Source organism: Scyliorhinus canicula, chromosome 5 (assembly GCF_902713615.1).
Source record: "Scyliorhinus canicula chromosome 5, sScyCan1.1, whole genome shotgun sequence".
Lineage (NCBI taxonomy): Eukaryota > Metazoa > Chordata > Chondrichthyes > Carcharhiniformes > Scyliorhinidae > Scyliorhinus > Scyliorhinus canicula.
In genome coordinates, this window is record NC_052150.1 from 43,178,089 (window position 1) to 43,194,468 (window position 16,380).

Here is a 16,380-nt window from a genome sequence, read left to right on the forward strand (position 1 = left end):
CCGGCCTTGGGCAACTGTCTGATTGGAGTTTCCTCCACGTGCTCTGTTTTCCTCCCACAGTCGAAAGATGTGCAGGTCAGGTGAATTGGCCATGCTAAATTGCCCCATAGCATCTAAAGATGTGTAGGTTAGGTGGGGTTACGGGAAAAGGGTGGGGGAGTGGGTCGAGGTAGGGTGCTCTTTTGGAGGATTGGTGCAGACCCGATGGATCAAATGGCTTCCTTCGGAACTGTAGGGATTCTATAGTTCTATTGAGAGACGAGGCCAATAAGAGAACTGTCCAGCCCAATAAAAGATAAACCATGAAGCTGAGAAACAGAGGCATTTAGGACTATGCTGCCTTGGCTTCAAGTGGCCTAATTGCTGCGGCTTCATTGTATTCAGGCTCTTGCTGATATGCCTGCTATAAACGTCTCTAATTATCGGGCTCATTTTGCCCAATGTGATGAATGGAGAAAAAAAATATTTAATCCAAGATGAATACAGGAAGATACATTATTTAAATTCAAATATTTTATTTACACTCGCATTTAAACATTAGAAATTCAAGGGAAGCTTTCCCCACAAAGCTTGAAAGTTTAACATTATTTAAGGTACCATCACAATTTAGAACTGTGCTGGCACTTCACATGTTTAACGTGTTTTGCACACTTCTCTCATATACACTATGTACACTTTTTAAACAGGCATCCAGTTCTCGGGTTAAATAGTATCTTTAAAAAAAAACTAGTTACAAATGCAGGTGACAAAACCTTTACAAGTCTTTACAAAGTTTGATGGCAGTGTCCATTTAAGTTTGGAAAAGCCAAGAAAATACACTGGCGCCTAAACATGTTATACAAAAAGGCAGGACAGCGAACACAAGTCAAAGATTGCAAAGTCTCTTTAAATAGATTATAGATTTTTTTTTTCATAATTTATTAACCAGAGCCAGCACAGTACTAAACAGTACCATATGTATTGTTCAATTCCTTTGCACACAGTCCTCATGCTACACTCTGATCTTCCAGTACATATTTATACAGCTGGGGGAAAAAAAAGGCATGGATTCTGAATGCACAACTTCAAGGGCAGCAACAGACTGAAAACCCAGCCAACGAGGTACCAAGGGTCTGGATGCTTCCCTGTTGAAATGAGCATTTCATAACTGTGTTGGAATCCAAAATGGGTTTGTAGAGAAATATGAAGTTTAAATTTTATTCACGATGATGATGTGTAAATAGGCCTTTTGATTTGCACAGAGAAATGGGAAACAAACAACATTGGTATCCTGCGCCCAAGTACATAGTCTTACAACAACAAAATTGTCGTACAAAATGTGCAGGACTGGAGTACCTCTAGTCATTGTGACAGCGGAATAGGTTTGTAAATAGCAGGTTCAAAAGGCGCTGGCCAGAAGTGCTCACAGCTACCACACAGATTACAAGCGACCAAACACCCCCCTTCCTCCACCCCTCCTGAAGCATGGGCACTAGTGGAGTGAAATTATTAGAATCTGAGGGTAGCTTTAGTGCTGAAGCACTGGGCAACTATGCAGAAAGTGTGGGCTGAAGTCTCAGCCAAGAGATCAGTGAAGCACACTTGTAGGGGGGTGGGGGATGGAGACCAGGAACAAAAATAATTGGCAGATTAAGATTGCACTTGTGCTGCACAGTAAAAAGTATTTTTTTGTGACCTTGAACTGGTTTGTGAGATAGTACATGTGCACGTACATTTGTGTGCCAACCAAAATATCTGTATAGAATGGGTGGGGTTGGGAAATGATGATATTTGTTGAAGTTGTATAAAGTCCAGGAGTCACGAGAAAGCAATCCATGTATGCACTGTCCAACATTCAGTTCAGTTATTGGGGTACAAATATATTTGCGTGTTTTCACCAGTAGGAATCTATACATATAATTAAAATTGCCAAATGCGGAAAGGATAAGAGGACACTTCTGTTCTGCATCCAGTGGTAGCCATGACACCTCAACTTTCTTTGATCACTGCATTAACCAACAGACTCAAAGCTGATCACAATCTGAGTTTACCAAACAATGGTTCTTCAACAAAGTCTTTAAAAAATTAGTAACTTAGCTATTGGTTACTACGTTTCTATCATCATTCAGTCTTTTTGGATAAGCCATTCCCGAAGTGGTGATCCTTCAGAGTGTTTTGGACGAGAGAGAGAGAGAGAGGCCACAGAAGAATCGACTTATGGAGGCTGGCTCCTTGAACAAAATGTCAATGCAATACCTCATCAATTCTAACATTCTTTGCAACCAATTCAAGCTTGCTGTAACTGGTTAAAATTAACTGCCAGAAGAAATGAAAGCTAAACCCAGGGAAACAAATCAGCTCCTGCAGCGGCAGGTGTCAACCAATCTCGTCACTTGTATAAATGCACTTTCCAGAATTGGACAGGATCAGATGCAGAAACCCTGGCCGATTCCTCAACTCACCAAACCAGTGGCATGGGACTCTTGCATCATTGACCAAGACAAGACTTCACAGATTAAAAAAGAAAGAGCACACACTCACTCGTTACATCAGCCTCCATCACCTTTTTTAATCAACTTGCACAAACAAAGGATTTCACAACATGACAAAAATCCACATGTCCTATTTGAAGGCACCTATTCACATGAAAGTTAATTCATGCATTGATGTCTGCAGGGCTCCAGCATCTCATCTAATTTGCGATTATACACCTCGAGTTCAAGGAAATGCATCTATTGGACCACAAAGGGACATCAAAATGGATTTCAATCCTGTACTTGCAAATCTCAGTCGATTTCTCTCATCTCTCAGCAAGGATGTTGTAGCCAATTTTACAGCTGCCCTAGTGACAATAGCCAAGGCACCTAATTAGTCTTGATGGCTCAGTTAAATGTCAGGCAGTGTACTTAACAAGCATGCTAATAAGGGGGTGGGGGGTTGTTTTCACATGCTATCACTACCCCTTACACCCTCCAGCTCTGTTTATCAGGAATTTAATTGCATGTATCTGCATTAATTGCATTGATCTTTAATAAGAATTATAATGCTAGGAAATGTAGCCTTTTCAACCACCATTGTTTGTGCCAACCCCCTCCCACACTCTAAAGACATTTCAGGGAACTATGTGCTGTGAACCCGTTCAATAGGTGATGGTGCTAATTACACAAACTTATTGACTGCACAATGCTGTGACATTGGTAACATAAATCAAACACATCTCTGGTCTAAATTAATCCAAGGCTAAAAGAGTATTAGCTAATCCTCAGCATCTCCCATAATAGGTCAGGTGTTGTCAGATTGTATATTCGGACAGGTATCCCTCACTTCACAATCTGAGATACAGCAGCAGTAGAATGTAAATTATCCCCCACAAGCCGAGTGCTGGCAATAAGCAGCGGAGGAACACTGCCTGACAGTATGGAGCAGCAGCTAGAATTAACCTAGCACCTTATTCATTCACAGCAATAATGGAAGAAAGGGGCAGAAATGTAAATGCATGGAAAAACCCAGCTGCAGTTACAAACTTGGTTGTTGTTGCAAAGACACCGAATTTGTTTTTTGTTTTTTTAATAAATAATGTCTTTATTGCAAACAAGAAAACATATTGGCAATTATTTTTGAACTTTGATTTGTACCCTTCATAAGCTTCTTTTTCCCTCTACTCACTCAACATAAAATCAAACTCATCAACACATACTGAAACCCGCCACATGACAAAACAAGGCTCGTCAGTATAGCCACAGCCTATTCTCAGGCAAGACCAAATGCAACACTATTTCACATCTCAGGTTATCGAGAGAATTCCCACAGCTGCTCAACTCGCCTCAGACGACTATGGTCAGAAAGGTTTCCAGGCCTTGAAGTAACTTGAAGAGTGAATACCTACATTGTGCATGCCAAAAGCCACTAAAAACAACTCCATTATTACATGGGTATGGTAATCAATAGTGAAGTTTCATTTCATGCTAATACATAATTTATATAAAATACCAGCACAAAACACCTCAATTGCCGGTAGCCAAGATAGACCGTAGACTGTTAGGGTCAACAAAACTGGCTGTGGTTTTACTGGCAAAATGTTCCATTACTATTCCTGTAACAGATACAGACTTTCCTTATCACTCACCAGCTTCCAAACTTACATTCTGTTCCTGGATCCATCACTGGCAGCAGATATTCAATACTTCAAAAAGGAACACTTAATTGGTCATGTAAAAATCTTCCAGTGGGAAAAGCGCATCAACATCACAATCAAACAGATCACTGATTCCTGCTTTCTCACCAATGCTCAGTATGTACTCTTCCTGAGCAACTGATGGAGACAGATTTACAAACAGTCCTTCCTCTTCCATGGGCAACAAAATCTGATCTTCGGTTTGCTGCAGGAGGCTGTTCAGTGAGGTTAAAGGTGAAAAGTGTGACGCTGAACTGTCACCGGGCTGAAAACTATTAGAAATGTCAAGGTCTGTGAAAAGAAAAGAACAAATGAGTCACATGTCCCGTCACCTGGCAACCACACAACAGGATTGAAAACCAGTTCATAGCTGGCTCCCTTTCAAAGTAAGGAATCTCCCATTTCATAGAATCAAAGGATTGTTATCGCACAGGCGGCCATTTGGCCCATCTATACTGACTCCCTGCAAGAACAATCCACCAAGTATCACTCCCCTTGCCCTTTCCCCCGTAGCCCTACAAATATCTCACATTCCTTTGGAATGCCATGATTGAATCTGCCTCCACCATACACTCCAGCAATGCATTCCAAGTCCCAACCACCCGTGGCATAAAAAAAAGATTTCCTTCATGCTTCTGTAGCTTTCTTTACCAATTACCTTAAATCTGCGCTCTCTGGTTCTTAATTATTCCACAAATGAGGACAGTTTCTCTGTGCCCACAGCACCCAATCCCATCAGGATTTTGAATACTTCTGTCAAATCACTTCTCAACCTTCTCTTCTTAAAGGAGAACAACTCTTGGGTCCTCCAATCTATCTGCATAACTGGAAATTTCTCATCCCTGGAACCATTCTCTTTTCCTCACATCTCTAATGTCTTCACATCCTTCCAAACGTGTGGTACCCAGAACGATTTTTGTGATCCTCCTGTGGAGGCCATACCAGCATTTATACAGGTTCATCAAAACTTCCTTGCTTTTGTGCTCTATGCCCTTATTTAGAAATCCCTGGATCCCATATGCTTCATTCACTGATCAGGAAGAGCAAGGGTCCCCTGGGCAAAGCCACGACAAACCTGCCTCCAGTCCAAAAAACAACTGTTCATCACAGTTTCCTGTCACTCAGCCAAGTTTGTACACATGTTGCTGCTGTCCCTATTAATCCATGAACTCCAACTTTGCTCACAAGTCTTGTTGTCCGGCACTTCAAAGGCATTTTGGAAGTCAGTGTACATCACAAACTACAGTACCCTCCTCAACCCGCTGTTACCTCATCAAAAAACTCCATCCATTAAGTTAGTAGAACACAATTTTCCCTTAACATATCCATGCCGGGCTTTCCTGAATTAATCCACATTTTCCCAAGTAACTATTAACTTTGTGGTGGGGAAACGTTTAGAAACTGACTTCGGACACAATTAAAGTGATTGGCCTGAAGGTGCTGCGCTGACCTTTACACCCTTTCTTGAAAAACATTTGCAATTCTCCAGTCCTGTGGCACCAACCCCAAGTCTAAGGATAATCGGAAAATTATGCAGAGTGCCTCTGCAATTTCCAGCTTCACTTTCCTCAGCATCCTTGGATGCATCACACCCAGCCTATTCAATACCTCTTCTTCCTCAATGTTAAACTAATCAAATGTATTTAGCACACGGGACTGGTTTAGCACAGTGGGCTAAATAGCTGGCGTGTCAAGCAGACCAAAGCCAGCAGCGCGCACGGGTTCAATTCCCATTCCAGCCTCCCCGAACAGGCACCGGAATTTGGCAACTAGGGGCTTTTCACAGTAACTTCATTTGAAGCCTACTTGTGGCAATAAGCGATTTTCATTTCATTTCAAATGCCTGAACGACCACCTCTTTTTGATTCATAATCGGCCCCGCTCCTCCTTTTACTATTTGTGCTATTTCTGGATTCACTTGTGTGCACTGTCAGGCTCTTAAACTGGAGCAGTATCTCAACGTCCGATTAGGCACGTTACAACCCTCGGGGCTCAATATGGAGCTCAACACCTTTAGTTTCTGACCTTTCTCCTCCAGCTGAACCTTTGTTCTTCTGCAAAAAGCAATGCATGGTAGCACAGTGGTTAGCACTGTTGCTTCAGTGCCAGGGTCCCGGGTAAGATTCGCGGCTTGGTCACTGTCTGCATGTTCTCTCAGTGTCTGCGTGGGTTTCCTCCGGGTTCACCGGTTTCCTCCCACATGTCCCAAAAGGCGTGCTTGTTAGGCGAAATGGACATTCTGAATTCTCCCTCTGTACCTGAACAGGCGCTAGAATGTGGCGGCTAGGGGATTTTCACAGTAACTTCATTGCAGTGTCAAAGTCTACTTGCGACGACTTCCGGTTGCGGTGATGCGGAGCTAAGCCGCACATTCGGTAGCTCCCGCTATTTTTGGTCTTTTGGGCTCTTTAAGGGCCCGTAGCCGTGCTGGTTGGACTTTTCCCCATATGGGAACACTTCCACTAAGATTATCTGCCGGTGGATGGACTGGACCAGGAGCGGAGCGGTCAAAAAACTGGCTTTGGAGCAGAGAAAGGTGCAAGGCAGGAAAAGAAAGATGGAGGCAGGCGGGGAACCGGCAGCGTGGCAGCAGTGGGCGCAGGAGCAGCAGGAGCTGCTCCATCGCTGCTTCAGAGAGCTGAAGGCCGAGATCCTGGAACCGTTTAAGGCCTCGCTGGACAAGCTCACGGCGACTCAGACGGCAATCCGTCAATATGAGGAGATTTGGGTTTGGTGAGGGATTCATTAGTTGGGTGAGGCTGCTGTATAGTGCCCCCGTAGCGAGTGTGGTAACGAATGGTAGGAGGTAGAGGACGTTCGGTTGTCCCGGGGGATGAGGTAGGGGTGCCCCTCGTCTCCCCTGCTCTTTGCGTTAGCAATTGAGCCCTTGGCCATGGCGCTGAGGGATTCGAAGAACTGGAGGGGGAAGAGAGCACCAATTGTCACTGTACGCAGATGATTTACTACTGTACGTTGCGGATCCGGCGGGGGGGGGGGGGGGGATGCCAGAGGTGCTGAAGATACTTGGGGAGTTTGGGGATTTTTCAGGCTATAAGCTCAATGTGGGGAAGAGTGACCTGTTCGCACTGCACCTGGGGGACCAGGAGAGGGAGATAGGAGAGCTCCCGTTGAAGAGGGCAGTGAGGAGCTTTAGATATCTTGGGGTACAGATAGCTAGGAGCTGGGGGGCCCTGCAGAGGCTAAACTTTTCGAGGTTGGTGGAACAGATGGAGGAGGAGTTCAAGAGGTGGGACGCGTTGCCGCTCTCTTTGGCGGGTAGGGTCCAGCCGGTTATCCAGGAATCCTAGCCCGGCATAGGATTCTTTTGCAGTGGAGGGACGCGAAGCCCACGAGCCCGGAGGCCTGGGTTAATGACGTGGCCAGGTTCATCAGACTGGAGGTGGTCATGTTTGCCCCGAGGGGATCGGTACAAGGGTTCTTCCGGCGGTGGCAGCCCTTTCTCGATTTTCTGCCGGAGGGTTAGAGGGTGGTCAATCCCAGCAGCAACCGGGGGGGGGGGGGGAGGGGGGGGGGGGGGGGGGGGGGGGGGGGGGGGGGGGGGTTTAGCACAGTGGGCTAAATAGCTGGCTTGTAGTGCAGAACAAGACCAGCAGCGCGGGTTCAATTCCTGTACCGGCCTCCCCGAACAGGAGCCGGAATGTGGCGACTAGGGGCTTTTCACATTATCATTGAAGCATACTTGTGACAATAGCGATGATCATTACAAAACCTTCTGCCCCTGCCCCCACCAGGCCATCTGTCACTTGTTCTCAAGTTTTGCTCCATTTTTGTTGCAGTCTCCCCCAGCTCCCACGAATTACTGTGTCAGTTCTTCCATTTCCCCCCCCCCCCCCCCCCCCCCCCCCATTATACAGTGTGTAATCCAATATTTCTTTCCCTCTCCAATTCTGGAGAAGGGTCATGCAGGCGCAAAACATTAACTCGGTTTTCTCATGGGCAGCACGGTGGCGCAGTGGGTTAGCCCTGTGCCTCACGGCGCCGAGGTCCCAGGTTCGATCCCGGCTCCGGGTCACTGTCCGTGTGGAGTTTGCACATTCTCCCCGTGTTTGCGTGGGTTTCGTCCCCACAACCCAAAGATGTGCAGGGTAGGTGGATTGGCCACGCTAAATTGCCCCTATATTGGAAAAAAATAATTGGGTACTCTAAACTTATGGAAAAATAATTTTTAATTTTTTTTAAAATAAAAACTCTCTTTTCTCCCCCTATGAACGTTGTCAGACCTGCTGAGTTTTTTCAGCTTTCTACTTGGGTTTTCTTCTCGCACACTCTTTGATTCTCTCATTTGCTTTTCAGATTCCTCTCTGTACCTTCAATATTGAGCCCAATTCTCAACTGTATTACGCATCAGACATCTGTTATGTGCATTTCGTTTTGGTGTTTAATTACTCTCTACCTCTTATCATCCAAGGAGGTCTGGATTTGCTTTCCCTACCTTTCCACTTCGTTGGGAATGTACCTTGATTGTACGTGAACAAGCTCTTTTGTTTTTTTTTTAAAAAGGCAGTTACAGTTTTACCCACCAATCTTCGCTTCCTTTGGAAGAGAATAGTTCGGACTTCTTCACCCTGTCAAAACCCATCAACCAACCAGGAAAAAAAAAACTCAGTGTAACCATAATCATCAATTGCCATAATGTCTCAGGTTCCAAATTGTTTTACAGTCAGGACAGTGGTTAAAGCAGCCAGGGAAAGGTGACGAGGGAGAAATTCAGTCACCGTCGCCAGCTCTGAAAAGTTACCCACACAGGCGGGAACGCTCAGGATTGGGCTCAACAATGATCCCACTGTGTTTCAATAGACTGATTTGAGGGTCAAACACACCTGCATAATGGAGATGTGTGGGTTTACATCCCCTCAACAACTGAGTTTGCCTATGCATGAGGGAAAACAAGGAAAGAAAATTGAAGGGGAAGGTGGACAACTTGACTTTTTCCATCCTCTCCTAAAAACATTAACCCACAGTTGGGGTACGGTTCCTTGGGCAACTGTCGTCTTCAAGCACTTTCCTAATGTCACAAAGAAATGAAATGAAAATCGCTTATTGTCACAAGTAGGCTTCAATGAAGTTACTGTGAAAAGCCCCTAGTCGCCACATTCCGGCGCCTGTTTGAGGAGGCTGGTACGGGAATTGAACCGTGCTGCTGGCCTGCCTGGGTCTGCTTTCAAAGCCAGCGATTTAGCCCTGTGCTAAACAATACCTCATTAATGAGCCTCAGCAGAATATTCTGTTCCCATACGTATACATATACATATAACAGGGGCCACCATACATCAACATTTTCATGTACTTATTGAGCACGGACCTAAAGTCCTTGATCTTCACCATGAAATATCAATGTGCAAAACAAAGTGAAAATTAATTTGAGGGGGAGAATTCACTTCTGTAGAAACTGTCCCTGCCACCAGAGGGAGATCAGTACGGTAAACCATACCACAAGCTCTCTCTAGTGGTTAAAAGCACAATGGCAGCGTTACGCTGGAGTATTTACTGGTCAAGCAGTTTGGTACTCTCGAGTCCGATACAATCACACAGGTGGGGTTGCAATTTATTATACGATCATTTACAAATGTCATCGCTCTTTTAAAAACAAAGCTCTTGCAAAAACATTAAGCATTGAAATGCCAAAGCAGTTTATATAGGAACACCACCGCAGTTTGACCTTGCCTTGTTTTGGAAAAGGAAGATGGGAAAGATTGGTGGTTTGAGCATTAGAGAGAACACTGCATTGGAAAATTAAGATAATGTGCCAAGATTTCCGTAGACCAGAGTGGTTCAGCATCACAGCCTCAAGGCAACAATGATCTATTTAACAGAATATACAACAGACAGGCCATTCGGCGCAACTAGCCCATGCCAGCATTTATGTCCCACTTGAGCTTCCTCCCATCCTTCCCTATCAGAAAAACGCTCTATTCCTGTGCTTGCCTACCTTCCCCTAAAACACATCTTTGCAATTCACCACAAACACTCCCTGTGGCAGTAAGTTCCACATTCACACTGCCCGCTGGGTAAAGGAGATTCTTTTTGTGGTGACCAACTTACGCTGATGGTCACTAGTTTTGCTTTTCTCACAGGAGGAAGCTCCATATTCTGTTAAAACCTTTCATAATTCTGAACAACGCACCAGCTCACACCTCAGCGTTCTCTTATAAAGAGAACAGCCTCAGCCTGCTCATCCTTCCATGCTGATATAAGACCATAAGACATAGGAGCAGAATTAGACCACCCGGCCCATCGAGTCTGCTCCGCCACTCAATCATGGCTGATATTTTTCTCATCCCCATTCTCCTGCCTTCCCCAATAACCCATGGTCCCCTTATTGATCAAAAACCTATCTATCTCTGTCTTAAAGACACTCAGTGATTTGGCCTCCACAGCCTTCTGCGGCAAAGATTTCCATAGATTCACCCCCCTCTGGCTGAAGAAATTCCTCCTCCTCTGTTTTATCCCATTAGTCTGAGATTGTGTCCTCTGCTTCTAGTTTTTCCGGCAAGCAGAAACATTCTCTCCACGTCCACTCTATCCAGGCCTCGCAGTATCCTGCAAGTTTCAATAAGATCCCCCCTCATCCTTCTAAAGTCCAACAAGTACAGATCCAGAGTCCTCAACCGTTCCTCATACGACAAGTTCTTCATTCCAGGGATCATTCTTGTGAACCTCCTCTGGACCCTTTCCAAGGCCAGCACATCCTTCCTTAGATATGGGGCCCAAAACTGCTCACAATACTCCAAATGGGGTCTGACCAGAGCCTTACACAGCCTCAGAATAACATCCCTTGTATTCTAGCCCTCTCGCCATGAATGCTAACATTGCATTTGCCTTCTTAACTGCCAACTGAACCTGCACGTTAACCTGAAGAGAATCGTGAACAAGGACTCCCAAGTCCCTTTGTGCTTCTGATTTCCTAAATATTTCCTGTTTAGAAAATAGTCTATGCCTAAATTTCTCCTTCCAAAGTGCATAACCTCCCACTTTTCCACATTGTACTTCATTTGCCACTTCACTGCCCACTCTCCTAGCTTGTCCAAATCCTTCTGCAGCCCCCTTGCTTCCTCAGTACTACCTGCCCCTCTGCAGATCTTAATAATAATAATCGCTTATTGTCACAAGTAGGCTTCAATGAAGTTACTGTGAAAAGAAAGCCCCTTGTATCATCTTTGTGTCAACTGCAAACTTAGCAACAGTGCCTTCAGTTGCTTCCTCCAGATCATTAATGTATATTATGAAAAGTTGTGGTCCCAGTACCGACCGCTGAGGTACACCACTAGTCACTGGCTACCATCCTGAAAAGGACCCCTTTATCCCCATTCTCTGCTTTCTGCCAGTCAGCCAATCCTCTATCCATGCCAGGATCTTATCCTTAACACCATATAACCTTCCATTTCTAGTATCGTGGTTGATGTTTTCTTTTCACTCCTCCAGTGCCTTTATTTCTTTCTTTTTTTTTTACTAACATTAGACAATTCACCCGTCCCACAAAGTGTGGTTGAACCAAGGTGTGATACAAATTTAGCACAACTTTGGTGTATTTTTCTGTTCCGAGAAATAAGTGCTAGTTCTAGACTTACCTTTTTTCAATAGCCTTAGAAAGCTATTATACATAACTAAACCTTGCGAGAGGCAGACACAAACATGTACTACACATAGATCAGAAATAATAATTGCCATGGGCTTACCCCGGATTCGTGACTGGGAAATATTTCTAGAATTTTCCTGACCGGCAGCCTTCAACGGACTACTACTGGATGTTCCAGTGTCATCTGGACACAAGTAAACCTCAACAGGTCCCCTTGAGCTCAACAAGTGTATCTGGAAATTCTAAAGGAAATTTAAAAAAGCAAAAGAAGGCATGTCAGATAAAATTAGGAAGCCATTTGGAGAACACAAGCTATTTTACACATATACAAAAAGATACAGAGCGAAGACTGTCCTGTTCAAATTTGTTTCAGTGAATGCCTGTCTGAACAACATGCGAAGAAAATTTCCACCCAGATCAGGATTAGCAAGGACAATCAAATATGCAATCAAGTGATAAAAAAATCAGGTAATACTAAACCTAACAACTGATTACATGCGACCGGCTCTCTCCAATAAGCCTGAACTTACATTATAGGGATCAGATACTTCCAGCCTTGTTTCAGGAGGAGCTTTCACAGCTATTATCACTTGTCCTTTTAAACTCTGGATCTTTCGGATGTCCTGATAAGTCACATAATTTAACGTGTTGGATGTTAAGGAGATTAAACTGGGCATCGAACAGCAATTAAAACTGACCCAAATTCTCACTCGGTGGACAAAAAAAAACACAATGGCCTCAAATTCTTAGACAGCAGAAGCACTAAAGTGAACTAAAAGTTTCGGCGACATGCAATTCCACTTTCCCCGAGGCAAGTTCGAATCCAGCCTCGTGCCAAGGGAATCGTCAGGCATTTAGGGCAGTGATCTCATCAAGCGGGGTAAGCAATCGCTCTGAAAGTATTAGACAGCAAATGACATAAATGCACTGACAAACCTCACGAAACAAAATAAGCAATTGGACTGACACAAGACCATAAGATTATAGGAGCAGAATTAGGTCATTCGGCCCATCGAGTCTGCTCCGCCATTCGATCATGGCTGCTGTGTTCCTCATCCACATTCTCCAGCCTGTGCCCCATAACCCCCGACCCCATTATTAATCAAGAACACCAGATTTGTGCTCGAGGTGCGGTTACATACAGGGCGACAGATCAACAGCTGGAAGGTGGAATTAGACAGAATAGTTCCTTCTTAGAACACAACTAGGAGGTTTAGGCCATTTAGCCCCTCAAGCCTGCTCCACCGTTCAATACGATCATGGCTGATCTCCTCTCGCCCTCAACTCGACCGTCCTGCCCATTCTCCATACCCCCTTCAACCCATGACTAACTAAAAACCTGTCCAACTCCTCCTTAAATTTACTCACTGTCCCAGCATCCACCGAACTCTAGGGTAGCAAATTCCACAGATTCATTACCCTTTGGGAAAAGTAGCCCTTCCTCATCTGTTTTAATTTGCTTCCCCTGGTCCTGAGACACATGGAGTCGTGGCAGACGGTGCAACATCAAACTTTTTTTTAAAATGAAAGAGTGATATCATAAATGAGAAATTTGACATTCCACAAATGCATATTCGATTTTCGAGGGACAGAGGGGTTTTTCAGCAGAAACCATGACTTCAGCATATCATTAAATACTCAATTTTCTAAGGGTTTTTAAAGCAGCACTAATAAAGTAACTCAGCAACTTCTCATTAGTTCAGTGATTTCTACTTCACTGCAGTCTGATTAACAGTCCGCACCCAGTGGGGAAGCACGGAATCACTGATAACTTACTTACGGCATCCACGTGTAACTCTGCACGAGTGTACGCCAGTAGATGCCGTCAATTTCAGAAGTAACCGTGGCAAAAGCCTTTGAAATGGCGGACAATGAAACAAGTTAAAAATAAATAAATAAAAGGATTGGCAATGTAACTTTACAAGTTAGACTTTGATGGAAAGCTCTTCAGATTAACTGAAAGTTGGTCAATAAACTTAAGTCATGCTAGTCCTCACTTGGCTTGAAGCTTTCAGAAGCAAGGCCTTTGGAGCTGTCTAGAAGTTTGCTACAACCATGTTACTGATCTTCAGAAATCATCAAACGCACCCAAACCGGTCATGACTGGACCAGTTCTTAAACTTGGAACGGCAAATCAGAAAGGATATCTTTGGTTTTCAGAGTCCTCCGTTAGCTTTTTGAGGTCCAAGGTGCAGCTCTGGATCAAGTCATCCAACCTCTTCTCTTTCAGGCTAAGCTCAGCCACCTCCCGGTTCAGACCCTGGCATCGTTTCAGCATACCATCATTGTCCGTCAGGCTGCAACCCCTGCAGGAAGACATCACAAATGGCGCTCAGCAACTCTGACAAACGTCAAAAATTCTATCATTAAGAGACACTCTCCAGCCCCTCGTCGAAAGTTGATGAGAAACGGACCCCGCAAGAGTTAGCCATCGAAAGGTCACATTTCATTTTTACCCAACAGAGGGACAGCAGCTTTCTCAAGCAATCCTTTCAACACTACTAGGCGATCCAATCTTGACGTTTCAGAATGAGGAGTCACCTTTGAAGTGCGATGACTTTCTGTGTTCCAATTCTTTCATCAGACTCTGGCACAAGCCAAGGAATATCTCCACTCAGACCATTGCATCCATTTTGAAGACTCTTAACACATCATTCTACAGGGGAAAAATCTCTGAATAAAGTCCATTTGACACAAATGGCATATTTTGCCTCAAAGCAGGGAGCCCTTCAGCAGACTGGATCTTATACTTCCTCAACACAATCACAAATGCTTCAGTGCAAAGAACCATAGAATTCAGCGCAGATTAAGTGGTGTTTCGTGGAGATCAGGTCAAAACGTACATTGCTGTTCGACAATCATATGACAGTCATTTTGTTCGCACCAGTGTGTATTGGGTGGTGGTTTGTGCTTCAAGATCAAACAAACTGTTCAGTGTAAATCTATTTACATGGCAGAATTTGAAGGCAGCACCCCACAGTGAGGGGAATACCCGGAAAGGGTAAAAGTGAGAGTTTCAGTGAGCTTCAAGCCTGGACCCAGCAACAGCGGGTATCACATTCACAAAGATCAAGACGCGTGCGTATCTTGGGAAAGTGAGATCAAGCAAAGGGTGTCATTCAGTTCACCTACAGTAGCATGGTGAATAAGCAGGCACACAGCACAACAAGCCATGGTCCAGACAGAATGACTGAAAATAGCACCATTGCTGTGTAGGAGGGAAACCGTGCTTAATTTGATCCAGGGGAGATTTCAAGTCCTATTCAACCCTGGGTTTCAACTGTGCAAAAATGTGCACTCTAGAAATAACAAGGCTACGATTCTTCCAGTTTTGCTCCAAATAACACTGAAAAGCTACAGTGTTGATGCGCCATGAAAACGTGGTATGATGCCTTTCTATGCAGGGAATGGTGCTGCCAGAAACACCTAATGATGATGATGGAACAGGTATAAAGTATAAGATGCACAGCCGCAACTCACTAAGGCCACTTTGATTTCACCTCCCAGACAGCGACCTCTGCCACCTAGAAGATTATGGGTAGCAGGTATATGGGAATGGCAGAACCTGCTGGCTCACATCCAAGTCACAGACCAGCCCGGCTTGAAAACGTATCACACTCCCTTTAATACCGCGGAATGAAACAAGTATCTGAACCACATTTATTACAGCAGCATACCACCCACCTTCTCAAGGACAATAAGGATAGGCAATAAATCCTGGTCTTGCCAATGGACACCACATCCCAGGAATTAATAAAAACAAAACTCAGAATGACTTAAGATTTGAAAGGTAAGTGACAGATGGCTCGAGTTTCCACAGAATTGTTTCTTTTTTTTCCCCCCTTCTTAGTGGCAAGTCACAGAGCTGGAAAGGGCAGTTGGAGCAAGTCTGGCAAGTTGCTGCAATACAGACAACCCAGGTTCGATTCCAGCCTTGGGTGATTGTCCGTTTCGAGTTTGCACTTTCTTCCCGTGTCTGCACGGGTTTCCTCCTGGTGCTCCGGTTTCCTCCCACAATTCAAAAGATAAAAGGCTGAGGTGCAGTGCTCTTTCAGGGGGGTTGGTGCAGACTCAATGGGCTGAATAGCCTCCTTCTGTCTGTAGTGATTCTATTATCTGGATCTGCAATCAATGTACCAGCAGTGGGGGCTGACAGGGTCCAATGACTATAGCACCAGTCAAATAAGCTGCATTACTTTGTGTCATCAACCTTGTGTTGTTGCTGCAACACCCATCCAGGTGAGCAGCGATGGTCCATGCTCCTGGCTCGAGTCTTGTACGTGGTGAAGAGAATATCTGATTTGCCACACAATAGCCAGCTTTCAAGAGTTTACATTAATTTCCATTCGAATATAGAAGCTGAACAAATGAAGATTACCCCCCAAGGGAAAATTCTTCATGTTCCATTGGTCCTCTCGGGAGGTGTAAAAAAAAAAGATGGCGACTTCAGTTAGAATTACTGGTGCCTGTCCGGTGGCGGCGATGTGCTGACCGGCGCACATCAGGTGACTCTCCTCCCAATTGGACCCAAAATAGCACATTGTCCAGGATTCTTGGCTCAAAAAGCCACCCAAAACTCCGAAAAACCCAAAAGACATTATAACGAAGAAGTAGAAGAGAAGATGCCGGC

General features: G+C 44.6%; 1 protein-coding gene across 1 annotated transcript in view; it reads right to left on the reverse strand.

Annotated features, from left to right (window-relative positions):
- Nucleotides 1-498: 498 nt before the first annotated feature.
- LOC119965939 (transcription factor E2F3-like) overlaps nt 499-16,380 on the reverse strand; it is a 79,733-nt gene continuing 63,851 nt past the window's right edge. Inside the window, exons 4-7 of the mRNA XM_038796967.1 lie at nt 13,898-14,056; nt 12,281-12,395; nt 11,851-11,992; nt 499-4,444 (exon numbers count right to left, since the gene is read on the reverse strand). Of these exons, the coding sequence (XP_038652895.1) occupies nt 4,179-4,444; nt 11,851-11,992; nt 12,281-12,395; nt 13,898-14,056 (682 nt within the window). The 3' untranslated portion in view covers nt 499-4,178. The remainder of the gene's footprint in view (nt 4,445-11,850; nt 11,993-12,280; nt 12,396-13,897; nt 14,057-16,380) is intronic.